Source organism: Agelaius tricolor, unplaced genomic scaffold (genome assembly GCF_023055355.1).
Source record: "Agelaius tricolor isolate 1412-34295 unplaced genomic scaffold, bAgeTri1.0.p SCAF_9, whole genome shotgun sequence".
NCBI lineage: Eukaryota > Metazoa > Chordata > Aves > Passeriformes > Icteridae > Agelaius > Agelaius tricolor.
This window is the reverse complement of record NW_027269269.1, coordinates 44666248-44683148: the sequence shown is the minus strand read 5'-3', so window position 1 is coordinate 44683148 and position 16901 is coordinate 44666248. Positions and strand designations below refer to the sequence as shown.

At 43.8% G+C, this 16901-nt stretch overlaps 1 protein-coding gene across 1 annotated transcript; it reads left to right on the top strand.

Moving 5' to 3' along the window:
- The first annotated feature begins 4400 nt into the window (after window positions 1-4400).
- Window positions 4401-14543, top strand: GPA33 (glycoprotein A33). The gene is made up of 7 exons (XM_071433921.1): window positions 4401-4687; window positions 8136-8287; window positions 9126-9336; window positions 9882-10040; window positions 12344-12457; window positions 12898-13021; window positions 13452-14543. The coding sequence occupies exons 1-7, from the start codon at window positions 4639-4641 to the stop codon at window positions 13549-13551; spliced, it is 909 nt and encodes a 302-aa protein (XP_071290022.1). The 5' UTR covers window positions 4401-4638; the 3' UTR covers window positions 13552-14543.
- The last annotated feature ends 2358 nt before the right edge of the window (window positions 14544-16901 follow it).

Below are 16901 nucleotides of genomic sequence, written 5' to 3'. Positions count from 1 at the left end.
GGGCTAAAAGCTGATCAGAAGGCTGGAACACTTCTATGGAGCAAGGCTGACAGAGTCAGGTCTGTTCATCCTGGAGAAGGTTCTAGGGAGACCTTATTGCAGCCTTTCTGTACTTGAAGGGGATTTTATAACAAAGAGGGAGAGAGACAGTGATGGAACAAAGGGCAATGAATCTAAACTAAGAAGGTAGCTTAGTTTAAATAAAAGGAAGAAATTCTTTATGAGGATGGTGAGGCACTGGAACAGATTGCCTAGAGAAGTTGTAGATGCCCCATCCCTCAAGTGTCCAAGGCCAGGTTGGGTGGGGTTTTGAGAAACCTGGTCTAGTGAAAAATGTTCCTGCTTGTGGATGATCTTTAAAGGTCCCTTCAGACCCAAATGATTCTGTTCTGTGGTTGTAAAATAGCTGATTTTTGTTCTTAGAAGAGCTAGGACTGAGCCACACTGTGTGTTCTCCGATGTCTTTTCAAAAAGGAAGTCTCTAGTTCCCACCTCCTGATCCCCCAGGAAAGCTCATGGGCCAGGCTGGCCCAGGACAGAACCAGATGAAAGTCTGAGTGTTGTTTATCTGTACTGGGGGCTCCAGTTGTGAGTCATGCAGAAACACCCCACTGTCGATTCCCTTTGCAAACAAACAAGCAAACCAGAAAGGAGTGGGAAATGAAACTCACCTGCCTCATACCACAGATACCTTTGGTGTTGTATCATGCTGGGCCTGCACATCTCCTTCCTTCTCGCTTGAGTGCTGCTTCCCCACAGGGGGAAGGGAGCTGTGTCTGTAGGGATGCCACAGCATGGCAAGGAAGAGCTGTGACACAGCCACTCAAGCCTTGGTGTGCTCACAGCCCAGACTTGTGTTCATGCAGGTACAGGGCTGAGAGAGCAGGGAAAGGAGAAGGTGGTACACTGAATCTTGGGTGTCACAGCAAGGGGAGGAAGGGATGGCTGATTGGGGCTTGAAGAGATCCCAACCGTTTCATGCACAAAAAGAGGATGAATTGTGTTGATCCTGCAGATGACTCCTCTGGGCAATGCAATTTCTAGCTGCTTCTGCAATGCAATGACCATGTGTTCTTGTTAATTACTGCCAATTGTGGCAAGAAGTGGTCTCAAAATATTTGCTTATAGAGTGCCTTATATTGGAGAACAGAGCTTTCAAAGGACCTAAATGTGGGAGCACACGTACCACTGGCATCCAATAAAAACAGATGCTTTTAAAAGTCACTGAGCTGCTTCTGAAAATCCTATTAGTGAATCTTTAGGATACAAGTGCAGCTAAGGATGGTGAAGGCCCTGCCATGCTCACTGCAACCCTTCAGATGCAGAGATGGTGAGAGGAGCCTGTAGGTTACAGACTTGTGGAGAACACTCATAGCAGGCAGCCTAGCAGCTCCTCCTCACTGCTGGCTGTTGGGCTTTGGGTTCAAGGTGACTACACAGAGCAGAGGCAGAGGCAAGGATGACAGAAGTCTTTGCTAATGTGAAAATGTAGCAAAAAGAGCTGCAAGTGGTTGGGTATCTGTCATTGGTGATTAATGTATTCATTCATAGATGAACCTGAACTGAACACAAACAGGTGCTGTCCTCTTAGGAGGGAAAGGTGGGATCTTGATGTTCCTCCTTCTCTTTACTCTCTTTACAGGATTTACAAAGATTTATAGAGCTAGCATGCTGCTACCTGTGCATATTCCTCATTGGCTTTCACAGTCAGGCCTTATCAGAGCGTGTGCTTTTGGCAACACAATGAAGTCACCCTGGTTTTGTACTGAAGCTTTTCATGTCAATGGCAGTTTTACTTAAATAACATAATAATATCCCCTAAAAATTCTATATATCAGCAAAAGGATTCCCCTGAGCTGCAGCCATCAGCAAAAATACTTCAAGGGTTTGCATTGCCCACAGGTGAGGGATGAAGAAGCTGATATACAAAGCTTTGGCAGTGTTGCTGGTACCAGTGGCAGCTCTTTTAACTGTGGTGCCAATGCTTGTGAGCTTTGGGAGCTCCTGCTAGAGAGAGAAAGAAAATCAACCTAGAAACAAATATAAAATCTCTTAAAATTGCCCACGTTAAAGCAGTCTGCTCCTGAAACCCCCAATAAGAGCTGTCAGGCAAAAGTGACAGGATAAAATGCGTAAATACCCTTCCCAATCTAGGCTTAAATAACTCAAAAAAGTTATAAATACAGAGCATCTAAAACAAGCATCTTAATATCAGATTTCTGTAAGTATCAGGTGCTGAAGCACACACTCTCCACAATACCTAGGAAACCAGTCTCAGCCAAGTCTCCAAAACAACAGAATACAATCCATCTCAGTGCTAACTTATTTACCTGTGATGCATCAGAGTGACTGATAGAGGCAGGGTAAAAATCTCCCCAGCAGTGAATCACTTTCATACCAACATGAGATGAAGCAGTCTCTGTGACTACTCACTCTACCATATTTCCCTGTCTGCCTGGCTGCACAAAAGGTGAGACCCATCACGTTGTGAAACCACAGATTCTTGGAATGGAAGACAAGTATTGATGCCTAAGAGGTACCATTTAGATTTCTCTCTTACCCCAACTGATTGGGATTACTGATTTTTACAAGACAGAAGGACCTTCCCATCTTTAAGATTGCTGTCTGTCCATCAAATTCAACTGAAATCAGTGAAGTTGGTTTTGAAGTTAGTGGGAAGAAGAGAGGAAAGAGAGGTTGTATAAATGATCCTGTGAAGAGGATGACAGCAAGCTGACCAAATTGGTTATAGTCTCTGCACTCTATTAACTTTCTTTGGTTATGTGAATCTGTTATGTGAAGAACTGAGAATTAACACTGGAAATGTGGGCAGATGGTGTACAGTGATAGCATTTCTGTCACTACCTCTGTTCATCAGACTCAAAATATTAAATGGGAGCAAAATCAAAAGTGGAAACTGGAGTAAAGATCCTGCAAGTCTCTTTTTGCAGTCTTTAAGGGAGGTAAACATTTAAGAAACTCCTCCTTGTGCAGAACCTCATTCTTGTGGGCTCCAAAAACAGGAAAGGAGACTACTGACCTTGCTCAAGCTTTGTTTACATCTTAAGTAATTTACAGTTAACATTTTGAGGTTAGTTAACGAGCTGTTTTTGGGAAATGTCTCCCCTTCTCTTTGTAGGGTCCTTCCCATCTTGTGCAGTCGGTCAAAGATGAGACACAACAGGATGAATTTTCCTACCAGCTGTCCTCATTTGGAAGATTCCTGAAGAATAAAGTTTCTGTATTTTATGCGCTTTATTTTGTTTTGTGCTAACAGTCTGAAGAGAACTGAGGTTATGCATCAAGCACAGAAGTACAGATAGATGGTCCTTTCTATCAGAGGGATTGGATTTCCAGTCACTCCTAAGTTTCATTGTCTTGGAGGTATTTTGAACAACTATAGACCAAAAGGCAAATCTTCAGCGTGGCTTCTGGCAGATTTACCACACAAGCCTGAGGTCAGCACAAGAGCAAGACACAGATCTGCTTTACTGCACTGAACACAGCTATCCAGTGTCAACAACTACTTTTGAGGAAGCCTCCTTCAAAATCCTCAACAAAGGTCATCCATTATATACTGCATTATACAACTAATTTCATCTCAAAATGATATCTAAGAACATGATGTCCCATCTAGATGCCTGAAATGATCACTCACACCCTAAAAGTGACTTTGTCCTTCAAATGGCTAGAAACAGCATAGATGATTATCCCACATGGACACATCCCTCGCTGCCTAGTGGCAGTGAAGTGTTTAGAAGACACACTGCCCTCAGTTAAACATAATGTCAGATGTTTGCCTTGGCTGCATCAGTCCCCCTTTTACTCTTCAGTCAGTTATAGTGGTTATTGGTGACTCCCAAGTGCTCATCCAGAGCAGGTGAGCAGTGCTGGCTGTGCTGTACCCATGCCTTGACAGACCCACCACCAGAGTGCTGCAAGCCATGGGCTGGGTGATCTGTCCAGCCTTCTGCACAGACAGGGAGCAGCCCCTTTGGTACCTGTGCCTGTTGTGCAACACACACTGGGCACTGGAACAGCGAGCATCAGAGAGTAAGAACCTGGCTGAGATGCATCTCACTTATATTTACATAACCCATTAGTCATCCAACTGCCATAAACTATGCATTTGTATGAGTATTTAGAGTAAATGGAGCTAGGCCCCTCAGGTCCTTAAAGCCTGGATGTGGGCTGCTGCCTGCATTGTGAAACACTTTAATACCTTTTAAACTCTGTTCCTTAATAAATATTTGAGAAAAACAAGGTTTATCTTCCCCTAGTTGCCTGTCATCACATGCATGACTTCAGCTGCACTGCACACTCCACCCCCAGTCCCATCACACCCTTCCCTTGCTCCGTGCACCTGCGTGTTGGGAGAAACGGGGAAAGGCCATTTAATTGTGGGAGAAAGTTCACAACTGGGGAAGGAGCGCCCATGTTTACAGAGAGCAGCTGGTGATGTGGCTTGTCATTCTGGCTGGGAGGGGAGGGGCAGGCTGGGGCAGAAGCACTTTTAAAAGAGACTGAGGAAGTGAACCTGCGATGCCACTGCAAAGCAGTCCTTCAGGGAAAGCCAATTACCTACCCAGGCTCCTGGAGATTACAAGGAAGAGCACCTTGAGGTGAAACAAAGGAGAGATGAGGGGGACGGCAATGAAAGGACTTGGGCTCTTCATTTTCAGTGCAAGTGAGTACTAATTTGGTTATGTCCTCAAGGGTTGGGTGGCAGGAAACAGCACTACAAAGTACAGGGGCTCCAGTGCACTTTGTATGCCTCTCTTTTGTTTAGTGAAGGTGCCTTTGTGCTTATGGCCAGACAAGTGTGTGCACCATCTCTGTGCTGAATATCCACACACATCTCCCAAACTGTTAGGAGTGGGAAAAAATGCTGTTCTTCATGAAGCTGAAAGTATTTTTCATAAAGAGTTTTCTTGGGTTCTGTTAATACAATATTTATCTCTGAAGAAGGAACTTCCTCCTCTGGAAGTCTCAGTTCCACTGCTTTTTATCCTGTCTCATATTCTTATAGCAATGCTCCTACAGCTCATTCCAGGCTTCAGACCAAGCTACGCACATGGGAATTGCTTGGGGTTTTGTAACTAAAAATCCTGAAAACCTCACTTCAACAGTAAGACACACAAAAAGGAAATTCACGAAGTTTAAAGTAATCAGAAAAAGTAGATGGGCTCCACATGCAACAAATGTGACTTGGGTCATGGTTTGATGATCATTATGTAACTCCTGCAAAGCCATTGATATTCACTCTTCTTTTTCATGATTCTCACCTTTCATGCTATACAAATTATGCTCCTTTTTTTTTTTGCTTGATCAGAATCTCAATTTATTTCGGCAAACAAAATATTCCTGTAATTGTATTAATTGCCTTTCAGTCTGTTAACAATTACTCAGTAAGGAATGTGAAAGTAGAAATGTCACTTTGATTTTCTTCTTCCTTTGTACAAGTACAAATCTCTAAGCAGAGAGAGAGAAAACCGTTCTCATTTTTTAAAATGTTATGAACATACAAAATGTCTCTCACATTTTTTAAAATGCTATAAACACACAAAGTGATAACACACAAAAAAGTACCTCTAGGGCTTGAATCTAGGTGACATTGTCTCTCTAGTAGCATGTAGGCTATTTGTCCTCTCTCCTTTTTTGGAGTTCATTCAGAATTTACTTCTTCTGCCTTCAGCCATACTTTGAATAGATTCTGTTTCTGCTCAGAAAAAAATCCCCAACCTTTGAAGAATAAACGACAATTTTAAGATGCTGACTATGAAGTGAAATGTGGTAAGAAGTCAGGAGGAGGAAACGAGCCTGAGTCAGTGACATCCCAGAATGAAACTGTTGCTTCCCTGAGAGAGGGAAGCTCTTTCTGGGATGCAGAAAGAGATGTGGGTGACAAATGAGGAGCACCAGAAGCAGTGGGATGTGAGGGTGACAGCAACAGATGAATAAGTGAGTTACAGGCTGTGCCTCACATGCAGTGTTGGGTTCAGCTGCTCCCCAACTCTGCACCAAACATGTCTGGAAGAAAAGAAAGATCTCATTTATTGTAGGATTTGACTCATACAGTTGGAAGAAGGAAAAGAAGTCTTAGGGTTGGGTGGTTTCTTTGCCTCGGGGCTGTGTTTATGACCTGTCAGTGAACCCCAGCCCAGCGGAACCAGTTTCTGAGTGACAATAAGATCATGAAATGGGTTTTGCTCCACTTCCTAGTACAGACAGTTGTGCTTTTCACTTGAATGCAGGAAAGCATCTCTATCCAGTTACAACAAGCAAGGAGAAAGCTTTCACAGGTGTCTCTCATATGGAGGGCATAAGAAAACAGCAGTCAGAAAGAGCCCAGGGGCTGTGCAAACATGGGCCTTGCCCTGGGTGCTACAGGGCAAGGAAAGATCTGGGAGTGGCTGCAATAAAAGCATGCTAGCAATACTTTGCCCTGGTTTCCTTCTCATAACTGTCAGCAGTTGTAAATGAAATAATCCACAAGAGAACAGAAGCCACTCCTGCCACATCACAGAGGAAGAGGTGCAAACACACTTTGCTATGAACTGTGGGAGCCCACAGAACAACCAATTGTTGGGAGTATGCAGAAAGATGGGAATTTAGGCTAAAAGCAAATCCCTGTGCCAACTGTCCCATGGCACCCTGTGTAGTTACCTGAACTGTCACCCCAGATTCTTAGCACAGTGACCACACAACCCTCTGGGTCCCCACACTGTTATTTTCCAAGGGACTCTTGTTCGCTGCTAGTCAAGGATGCGGCAGTGCTCAGCTTGCCATTCACTTACTGACCCAGTGCAGGGGGCTGTGTGCTCTTCCTGTCTAAAAAAGTGGCTATTCACAACCAGTTTGCAAGCAGGGTGCAATCTAGAAATCCTTTGCTCTCTCCCTTATACATTACACTTCCTTATAGATCAAACCTGGACAAAGATATGGCAGAATGAGGACCCAAAGTTAGCTAGAAAGCAACTTTTCAGATGAATCCTCTCCAGGGAACAGTGACTCAGCTTTCAGAAGCAAACCTTCACCACCACATGCAGCATCCCCAGCATGGGTGGAAGCCTTCCTCCTCTTTCCTCCTTACTGCACCATGTTCCTCTTTGCCATGGGAGCACCTCTGAGCAGCACTTCCTTCCTTGCCATTTACAGTTTTCCCAAATATTTTCCACAAATGACAGTGCCATTAAAAAAGAAACAAAACCAAAACCTCAAAGCAACAAACCCAAACACAGAACCCACACAAACTGTGAGGAGAAAGCAGGTGTTTTTAACCACGGACTCCTGCAGGCATGAAGGTCACCTATGGCAGGGCAGACACATATGTCCAGCTCAATTCTGAGAATAACAAAGACCTGCCCACCAGGCAATGATCAGACAAGATGAATTAAGCGCAAGTCAGAAGGAATTCAGTGTAAAAAACCACCTGCCCTGTGCCCTGTGTGCTTCCCCAGGGCACAGAGGAATTTCTGTTTTATTCAGCTCTCAGCAATTCCTGTGCTCCAGAGGCAGGAGCTGGAGTTTTTGAACAAAGGTGACTACTACCTTACTCAATTTTAGAAAAAACTAAGAGCTATTCTTCCCTTGTTTCTTTCAATCACTCTTTGCTTCTCTACGTTTTTCTATTTTCAGAGATGAAAAACATGAACAGGTTTTGATTCCCTAGCACAAAATGTCACTTTTCTATGGATTTGGATCGAGGCAAGTTATTTGACAGTTTTCCTGATCCTTGAAATTTGACAATATCAGTTTGTTAGTTTAGCCTGAATCCTTAAGACTGCTGATGCACTTGTAGTATCTGTTTATCTGTCTCCCTCTGTACATTCTGAATTGTCAAAGGCTGTCAGTCATGCCAAAGGAGGGCTCAGGTAAAAAAATACAGCATCTTTCTAAACTCCATGGCAATATAGGAGTAGGTGAAGAAGAGGGAAGCAAGACACAGAGAGCAGAGTTTAGCTCTAAGCCATTCCCAGAGCCAATCAGCTGCAGCACACATCACCTCTTGTGCAGTGGGGAATGTCCTGGATGACAGGCAATGAGGGGTTATTGTGGCCTTTAAGGAAGCCAAAGAGACTACCATGGAATCTAGAAGTTATTTTTGCTGAGTGCAGCATTTATTCTCTTCCTAGTTCTGGTGTCTGCTCATGCCCTCACTGTGGAAGCACCTGAGAGGCAAATCCAAGTGGCAAGAGGAAGAAATGCTACCCTGCGCTGTAATTTTAAAACAAACTCAGCTGTTGACAGAGGAGACCTGGTTGTCTGGAAGAAAATTGATAGCAAGGTAAACTGAGCTGCATAAAGAAACAGAGGAGAGGGCAACCAAGAAGGGGCAGGAGAGGGAAGCTGTGAGTGGGAATGGATGTTGGAAGAAAAAGACTTCTTCCAGATTTTTTTTTTTAGTCCCAGAACTGTGCAAACAGAAATCCTGAGACTAGATGCAATTTATCCCAAATCTATTGCACAACACTAGGCAAGCTCCCACCCCTATTGGTCTTACAGCTGTTTACTGAGGATATAGCACTGTATGTACTGTGGGGTTTACATCTATTAAAACATGTGAAACACTCAGATAATTTCTAAACATATATATGTAATACACATATCTTTGATATTATATAAAAAGTTTTAAGTTGATGATAACAGTACATGGAGAGATTCTTAAAGTCTCCTACATCCATCTGAAGTATTGGAAGGTTAAACTTTTAAAGTTCTCCTGGACTGCTTGGGAATTAGCGAGATGGGAAGCAGCCTTTGGAGATTCCTTGCAAGAACTGCCAAGGGTTTCTTCTCTGGAGATTCCTGCTGGGAGAGTTTGTGCAACCATAGGGCAAAATGTGACTGACATGGGTCTCAGACAATTCTCGGGCTGTCCTCTCCTCATGGTGAGGAAAGGTGAATAAGCCCCAGCAAAAGAAATCAGATAAGGTGTGAGAAGGGGATTCCAGATGGAAACAGAGATCCTTTTGAACTTCTACCTTATTATTGGTTTCTTCCCAAACTGCTGCCGTTTAAGGTCCTCTTTTCCAAGCTGCCCCTTAGGAGCGGGCAGATGGATCGAGGTAGATGGCAGATGCCACAGAAGCAGCAGGGACTGATGCTGTGCCCTCGCTGTGTGCCAGGTTGACGCCGTGACGCGCTACTTCGACGGGCTGGTGCAGTACGGGGAGGGCTACGACCACCGCCTGCAGTTCAGCGGCGACGTGGACAGGGGGGACATCAGCATCACCATGGGCGCCGTGACCATGGAGGACAACGGCACCTACGTCTGCAGCGTCCGCCTCCGGGGCGACCCGCCCCGCCAGTCCGCGCTCCTCGACCTCTTCGTCCTCGGTGCGGTGACGCACGAGTGCCACACCCCTGTCACATACACCTGCCACCTGCCCTTCCTCTGAGGTCCACAGCAGCTTCAACAGATTTTCTAATTGCAAAAAAAGTTGTCATTCCCAATTCCACCTTTGGTCTTTTCCTTTTCACTCCCCGTGGAAGGACGCTGGGATGCGTAGAGCGGGCAGCTCCCTCAGACACCTGGCTGTAGAAAACAACCTTTAGAGCTGCACAACTCACTCTCCTAATAACCCTGTAATAATCATTACAGGGCTTTCCTCATCCCCCCTGTGGCCTGTCATACTCCAGTTATCTAAGGATGGGTCACCTAACACTATCAGGCATATCCCAAAAAGCATCTTGCAATTCCTTCTTGGCTTTCCAGTGCCAAAAAGGGAGAAACAAATTAGATCCAAAATCACTTTAAGTTCTTAAAAGAAGGTGGCAGGTGCAAGACCAGCCTCTGCTTGCAAGAATAAAAACCACAGATGCAAATGGGCTGAAACAAGAAACTGCTTCTGATTAATACAGTTCCTCTTTCCTTCCTTCAGTTGCACCATCCAAGCCCGAATGCAAGATTCTGGGGACACCAGAATATGGACAGACAATCAACCTGACCTGTGCTTCTCATGAGGGCTCCCCAGCGCCCAAATACACCTGGAAGAGCTTCAATGTGCAAAATGAGCCCCGTCCGCTACCATACACAGAAGGTATGAGAAATCCAATCACATCAAAGCATTGAGGTCTCTGCAGATGAGGGCTGGAAAGATTCTAAAATGCAAATACAAAAACACTCTTAAGGCTGATTCTAGGATGTTCTCTGAACAGGAGTTTGAAAAGTTGTCTTTTTGATACAAGACATGCTCAGGAGTAACTTAGCAGGGGGAAAAGGACTCTTACCTCAAGTAAGAATGGTCAGAAAGGCTTTAACTTCATCTCTCCCCTAGTGAGAAAGCTGCATGGCTTTGGAAGCATCCAGAAATAATTATTTCTCAGTTTCTGGGAGGAAGGCATAACATGAGGAACAATACTGAGTTTTCTGTCTTTACATCCCAGCTTGCTTGACCATGAGCAGATCTCTTTCTAAACTGAAGGAAACAGAAGCTGGCTCTGGAAGCTTTCTCCCAGAGATGACCCCTCAGCTGGAGGAAGGGGTATGAGAAAGTTACACCATTGCTACTTTGAGCATGAAAAAGGCTTCTGGTTCTTTAGGACTGACACACAGTCCCTAATATTTTATTTGCTTTCATTTTAAGTCATTTGATAATCTGGAAGGAAAAATGAGCTGAATTTCCACAACAAGACCTTGACAGAACTATTTATACAGAAATGAGGGTTTAATACTCTTTTAAGTGTATCAGTGACAGAGGACTCAGATTTATTTCATTAAACAAGTTTGTTTTTTCCTGGCCTGCCCAGCTTCAGGAAGACTAAGAGTCTGTACCTACCCTTCCTGGTTTAAGGGAAGTAAACTAAACATAATGAGACTCCACAGGATATTCCACGCTCAGAGCCCATTCCTGCATAAAATATGTATCGCCACGGGCAGGAACTTTATTCATTTCACTGGCCACTAAGTGGTGCCAGCGCATCACGTACAGCCCTGAGCACAGCAGACTTGTCACAGCAGCAGCTTCTGCTGTCACCCTGTTCTTCCTCGGGACAGGAATCTCTGCTGGCCCATTCCCACCTCATTTCTGCTTTCATGGGAGCACCTGTGGCCAAGCCCTGTGTGTCTGTCCCCAGGTGCCCCCGGCTGGCTGGGTGCCCTGCTGTCACTACAGGTAATTGCTTCTGTGCTGAGCAAGTCCCACTGCTGCAAAGCGTGCAGAACCCCTCAGGAGACACTCCAGAGCTCACAGTACCTGACCCACATTTCCCCCATTTCACTCACTCAATCACTCTTGATTTATTAGGAGCATTTAAATTCCACTTCTAGACTGAGACTTTGAGAGCTATAAACATCACACACACACAACCAAAAAAAAAAAAAAAAAAACCAACAACAACCCAACCAAAGAAAAAAAAAAAAAAGAAAAAAAACAAAAAAAAAACCACCAAACAAAAACACCCAAAAAACCCACCACCACCAGGAGAGTGGCAAGTAGACAAGTAAACACAAGGAGTATGTAGAGACTAATAGAAAATAAAAATTAAAAAATCAATCAAACAAGCATATGGCCTGTCATTTTCCAGCTTGCATGCTCTTCTATTATCTGGCACTAGGTGCCAGCAAATCCTAAATATAAAAAAGTGAGATCCCAGGGAAACAGGAAAGTCATTAAAAAGTATTCAGTCTTTTGCTTTCAGAGCAGGGATCTGGATCTCTCTCACAAGCAAAAAGCATGGACTACACATACCCAGATCAGCTGGAGATGTAACAAACAAACTGACTGCATGAGCAGACAGAGCAGAGCTTCAACCTGTGGTTCTGAGCTGTGTGAGACTGAACAGAAAGCATCAGCATCACTGCAATTCTGTCACTAGAGTTCTTCTTGTTTATTTACACAGCCTGTGTGGCTTCTCCCAGACTGGAGAACATTTCCCCCCACTGCTAAATAAGTCATATCTGAAATCCTAAGAGCTGCAGGACTAAAGGGCTTTCTCTTGTTGAACAAGTTAATTCATCAAGATGGCCAGTTCTCAGAGCCAGGCCCTGATTTGGGCACCTGAAATTTCTCAAAATCCAATGCCAAAACAAAAACAAAACAAAAAAGCTTTCTCTAAGCACAGACACTTCTCTACCCTCCACCTACAATTTTCTTTCTAAAAGGAATGTTCAAATACCACGTTCCCTGTAATCAAAACAGCACACTTCTGTTTATCCTCCCACAAATCACTCTAAAACCTAGGGATGAGCATGGCAGCTCCTGAGCAAGACAGAGCAATCCATCAGCTTTAATAACCTCTCATCACTCCAGCCACCCTGGGCTGGAACTGGAGCACTGCTGTTGCCACTTCCTTCCCTGCTTTTATTCTTATCTTTTTTGGCCTGATTTGTATTTCACAACAGGGCAACAAATCACTCTGAAGAACATCTCAGCAGACACCTCTGGCTTTTACATCTGCACTTCAACGAACACTGTGGGAACGGAGTTTTGCAACATGACAGTCAGCGTTGTGCCACGTAAGAGATGGGGCTGCCTTGGGGAAGTACCAGAGAGAACACCTCAGCTCAAAGCACTAAAGGAGGGGAATGTTATCATCTGGTTTCTGAACACCTTTAAGAGAGACCCTCTCCAGGTTTACATGCTGGCAGAGCACTCACCAACTCATTGGGTTAGTCCAAAAAGGACAAAAAAGCTCTGCAGAGTCAGCACTGAATTTGTAATGTCTGAAACTAAACCTTATAGACAATGAAGAGCAGGTGTTCAGATCCAGGGGCCCCTCCCTGTCAGTAGCTAACTGCTCCTGTACTACCCAGTACAGAATTATTTCCACTTGCTGTAGTCAAACAGATGTGGCTTCCACCCAGTCTGGGTCTGGTGGGGGGGTTTGAAGTGCAGTGATTGTGCTGATCATCCCCTTTGACATCACTGCCCCTGCTAACTCTCGCTTCCCACACAGCATCCATGAACATAGCTCTGTATGCTGGCATCATTGGGGGAGTTGTTGCTGCCATTGTGGTGATTGGGATCATTGCCTATTGCTGCTGCTGCCGGGAAAGCAAGGACACTGACTACGAGATGACGTGAGTACCTCTCCCTACAGCAGAGAATGGAACGGATCAAGGGCTCTCCTCCTCCCTCCAGCACCAACAGATGGAGTGGAAAACTGGGGAGAAAAGAAATCTGGGAAAGCATGCACTGCTTTCTCCTCTCAGTGTCCACCCCAGTGGCTGCCATCTCTCCTCATGGGAGATGCCCAGGAGTCCCAGACACCTTTGTGTCTCTGAGCAGAACCAAATTATCCAAACCTTGGATGTGATTAGCACACATGCTATGAAAAAATAAACAAGTAGCTCCCACACCTCTTGCATCACCAGCAAGACTGAAGTTGTGGACTTCAGCTGGGTGCAGTTCTAGATCAGCTTAGAGCAGTTTAAGAGTATCCTAACACAAAATCTCTTCAGCAAGGTTTCTGGCTGGTTTTAACATCTCTACTCCCAAACAATGTTTTAGGGCACAAGAAGACAGAAATGAACCCTCCAGGCAGATGCCAACGAGGCACGAGAGCGAAGGGGAGTATGTGGAGTGTGTGGAGAATGAGGAGAATGAATGAAGAAACCACTGCCATCTCCAGGATCTGCTGAGGCACAGACATCACTGTAGAAAAGAAATCAAACCCTCTTTCTTACTGCAAGAAGTTGAATTATAAAATGAAAGCCAAAGGCTCTGCCTTCGAGTTCTGGGAGAGAACATTCTTGCTTCCCTGGAAATAAGAATTGATGTACAGTGAGCAATAACACACTCTCATAGCAGAAAGATGCACATGGAGCACTGCTGCACCCAGTCATCCAAAAATAACCAGTCTTCCAGACTTCCAACTTCCTGAAAAAAGAAACTATCAGGTCTATTTGGAGAACAGAGGAACAGAGCTGCTGATGTATCTCCAGATCCACAGAAGGTTTGAAGGTCACCAACTGCATTTCATCAAGGAAAGGTGGTCTTGTTTACTGAGTCATGCAAATGTCACAGCTCTCACCACTGTTCAACACAGGAACTGTTTTTATGGAGGATGAAGCAAGATGATTTTTAAAGACATTTTGTTAAATGTGTATTTTGTATGTATTATACATACACATAAAATAAATATATGGGAAAAAAACCCATTGATGACCAGTGAGTCTCCTATTTTGGGACAACAGTGCATAATAATGTCACAGATAATGTAAGAACTTAGATGGGCAGCTGATAAGAACTAGAAACACTCTACGTAGCCTATTTACTATCAGACTCCTGAATTTCTGAGTTCTAGCTCCCAGAGCTCCTAATTTTCATTACATTACTTTTTCCTGCTTATTGTTGCATGGGCATGTCAGAAATAGTCCATTGCTCCTGCTGCCTCTGAAAAAATGACAATGTGAGAGCATGTACATGGCAAGTACATCCTTAATTAAAAAAAAAGGGGGAGGGAGTGGAAGGAAAAAGGAAAAATAACTTTTTGTTCAAAACTGTAACAATTCAATCAGAAGCACTGCATTTTATGTGTAAGATGTGGAGGGAAGATACCACTGGTATCTTTGGAAGAGAATGGACTGTCCATCCCCAAGGACTATCAATGGGTATTAAAGCTAATTAAAAGCTTTTTTTAAAAGATACTTTTGCAGTAAAATATTTATCCTTTCAAAAGTCCTTTCTGCATCTTCAACTTTGGGAGTTTCAGCAATGCCTCCCACATACCCTTTACCCCCAGTTACTGTAATAAAAATCTAAAATTTAACTTCAAATAAGAACCAGCCATCCTCCCACACAGGACCAGTATTTTCTAGATTTCAAACTATGAAAACCATCCTAGCAGAACTGTAATTCTGGCTTGCTTTCTGACTACCTCTGTTTTACATAATACTTAAAATACAATTACTCATTTGTAGTAATAACAACTGCAAAGACCAACCACAGGAGTTCTTTACAAAGAACACACAAATCCAAATCTCTCTGGAAATGGATAACCTGAAATGCAAGACATTCTGAGGACCTCTTCTCATTATGCATGAGAAAACTTTGCAAAAATGGATGGCTAAAAAAGGACATTTCACAGAGAAGCTGAAGGCAGTTAAAAAAATTTGGTGCATAGCTCAGAAGCAGAGCTGGTATGTATTCCAGTCTCATTGTAACAAGCAAGGATAGTGTGAATTATCTAATTACCATTGTAACACATTTCTACTGTGAAACAAAAGCTATTTCTTTTATAAATGTTACAGACATTAGTCAGCACAACCTGTTTCCTCCACCAGGAATAACAGTGAGGGATAACAGTGTGGATTCTCAAAGATCCTAGCCTGAAAGTCCAGAGAAAGGACTTGAAAATTATCAGCAGAATAATGGCAGAATATAGCCAGAAACTGGCAGTGGCCACTAAACCATTGTAACACTCTGCTACCTGTCCCACACCCTTCACTTTTAGGATAGGTGAAGCTTAATTGCTGTCTGTCAGCTGAAGTCTTCAAGTAACACTTGCACAGTGGTCATTTTAGGCATGAAGGAAAATACAGATTAGCAGTAAGCAACTGCACTAAATTGTCTAAAGAAACAAGCCACAAAATACAGAGGAGTTTACAAAATGACCTCCAGACCCATGAATTTAATTCTCTGCAAGCAGATTCTGTAACAACTAGCAGAGGAAAAGCAAGAGTCCAACTTGACAACATTTAAAACAGAACGGCTTCAAGTTCTGCAATGCTAAGCTCACTTCTGCACTGAGAAATCAACTAAGTGATAGCACATGGAGATATAGCAGAGATAATTCAATGCTGCATCATTTTTTACCTTTTTTAAAATACTTTGGAAGTAGTGCATTTATTAGAATGCTTTATGTGTTTTTCCTCAACCAATTTGTTCTACCCTGTCAGCCAGGAATACACAAATACACATATCCAAACTTATGCCTTATTCCAGGGTTTTCCTGTGACTGAATTAATTGCCTGCCTGTCTTGTATGTCTTTTGAAAAAGGAATAATTCCAAGAGTTACCTCTAGTATAGCCACAACCTTATGCAAAATTAAACCAGCAATAATGAGTTTGGAGGGAAGATAAATTAAGCTAGTAATACTTAACTAATTCCAAAGATTTAATGTATCTATACTGAACTTCAATAACCACTTCCCTCAGAAGGCAGGAAGGAAAGAGAAAATGTATAACCAGGTAGAAAAGTAAATTCCTACTTTATTCTTTACATAGCAATTAGTAAACTACTGTTTAGTTATGTTCAACTTTAGTCGAACTTACCACAGGAAGCAGACAGGGTGGTTAGGCATGATTTAGCATTGGCAAGTCCATGCTGAATCCTTCCAATCCCCCACTTCTCCTTCATGTACCCAAAAACACATTCCAAAAGGGCTTGCTCCATGATTTTTCCAAGGAGTGCAGTGGAACTGAGCAGCCCAGGCTTTCCTAGATCACCCTTTTGACAGAGGGGTGCAGCATTTGCCTCCCATTGCTGTGGATTTCCTGTGCTGTGACCTTCCAAAGGTGAGAGAACAGCCTGGAAAAGGTGTCGGTCAGCTTCCCCGGCATCCTGGGATGCAGCACACCTGGCTGGAGGGACTGCATGGCTCTGGAACTCCCACTGCTGCTGTTCTCATCCCTGAAGCCTTCCTGAGAAGGGATCTGCTTTCCCAACAAAATCCCTACAGCCCTGGCCAGTGTTTAGGGATTCCTCCTTTGTACCCACACATCTGCTTCTCCCTGCCTTACACTGCACCAGGATGCAGCCACAAGATCCCTGTGAAGACAAGAGAGTCCTCCCAATCAATCTCCCTGCATTCCTGGATTGCTCTTGTGTTTGGGAGATGCTGTCCTCAATGAACTGCCAACCTTAATGCACGTAGAGCTGGCACCAGGGATTCCACCCCTCCCCATTTCCCACACAACCACCAAGATGTGCTCTCACTGCCTTCCCCACTCTTCTCA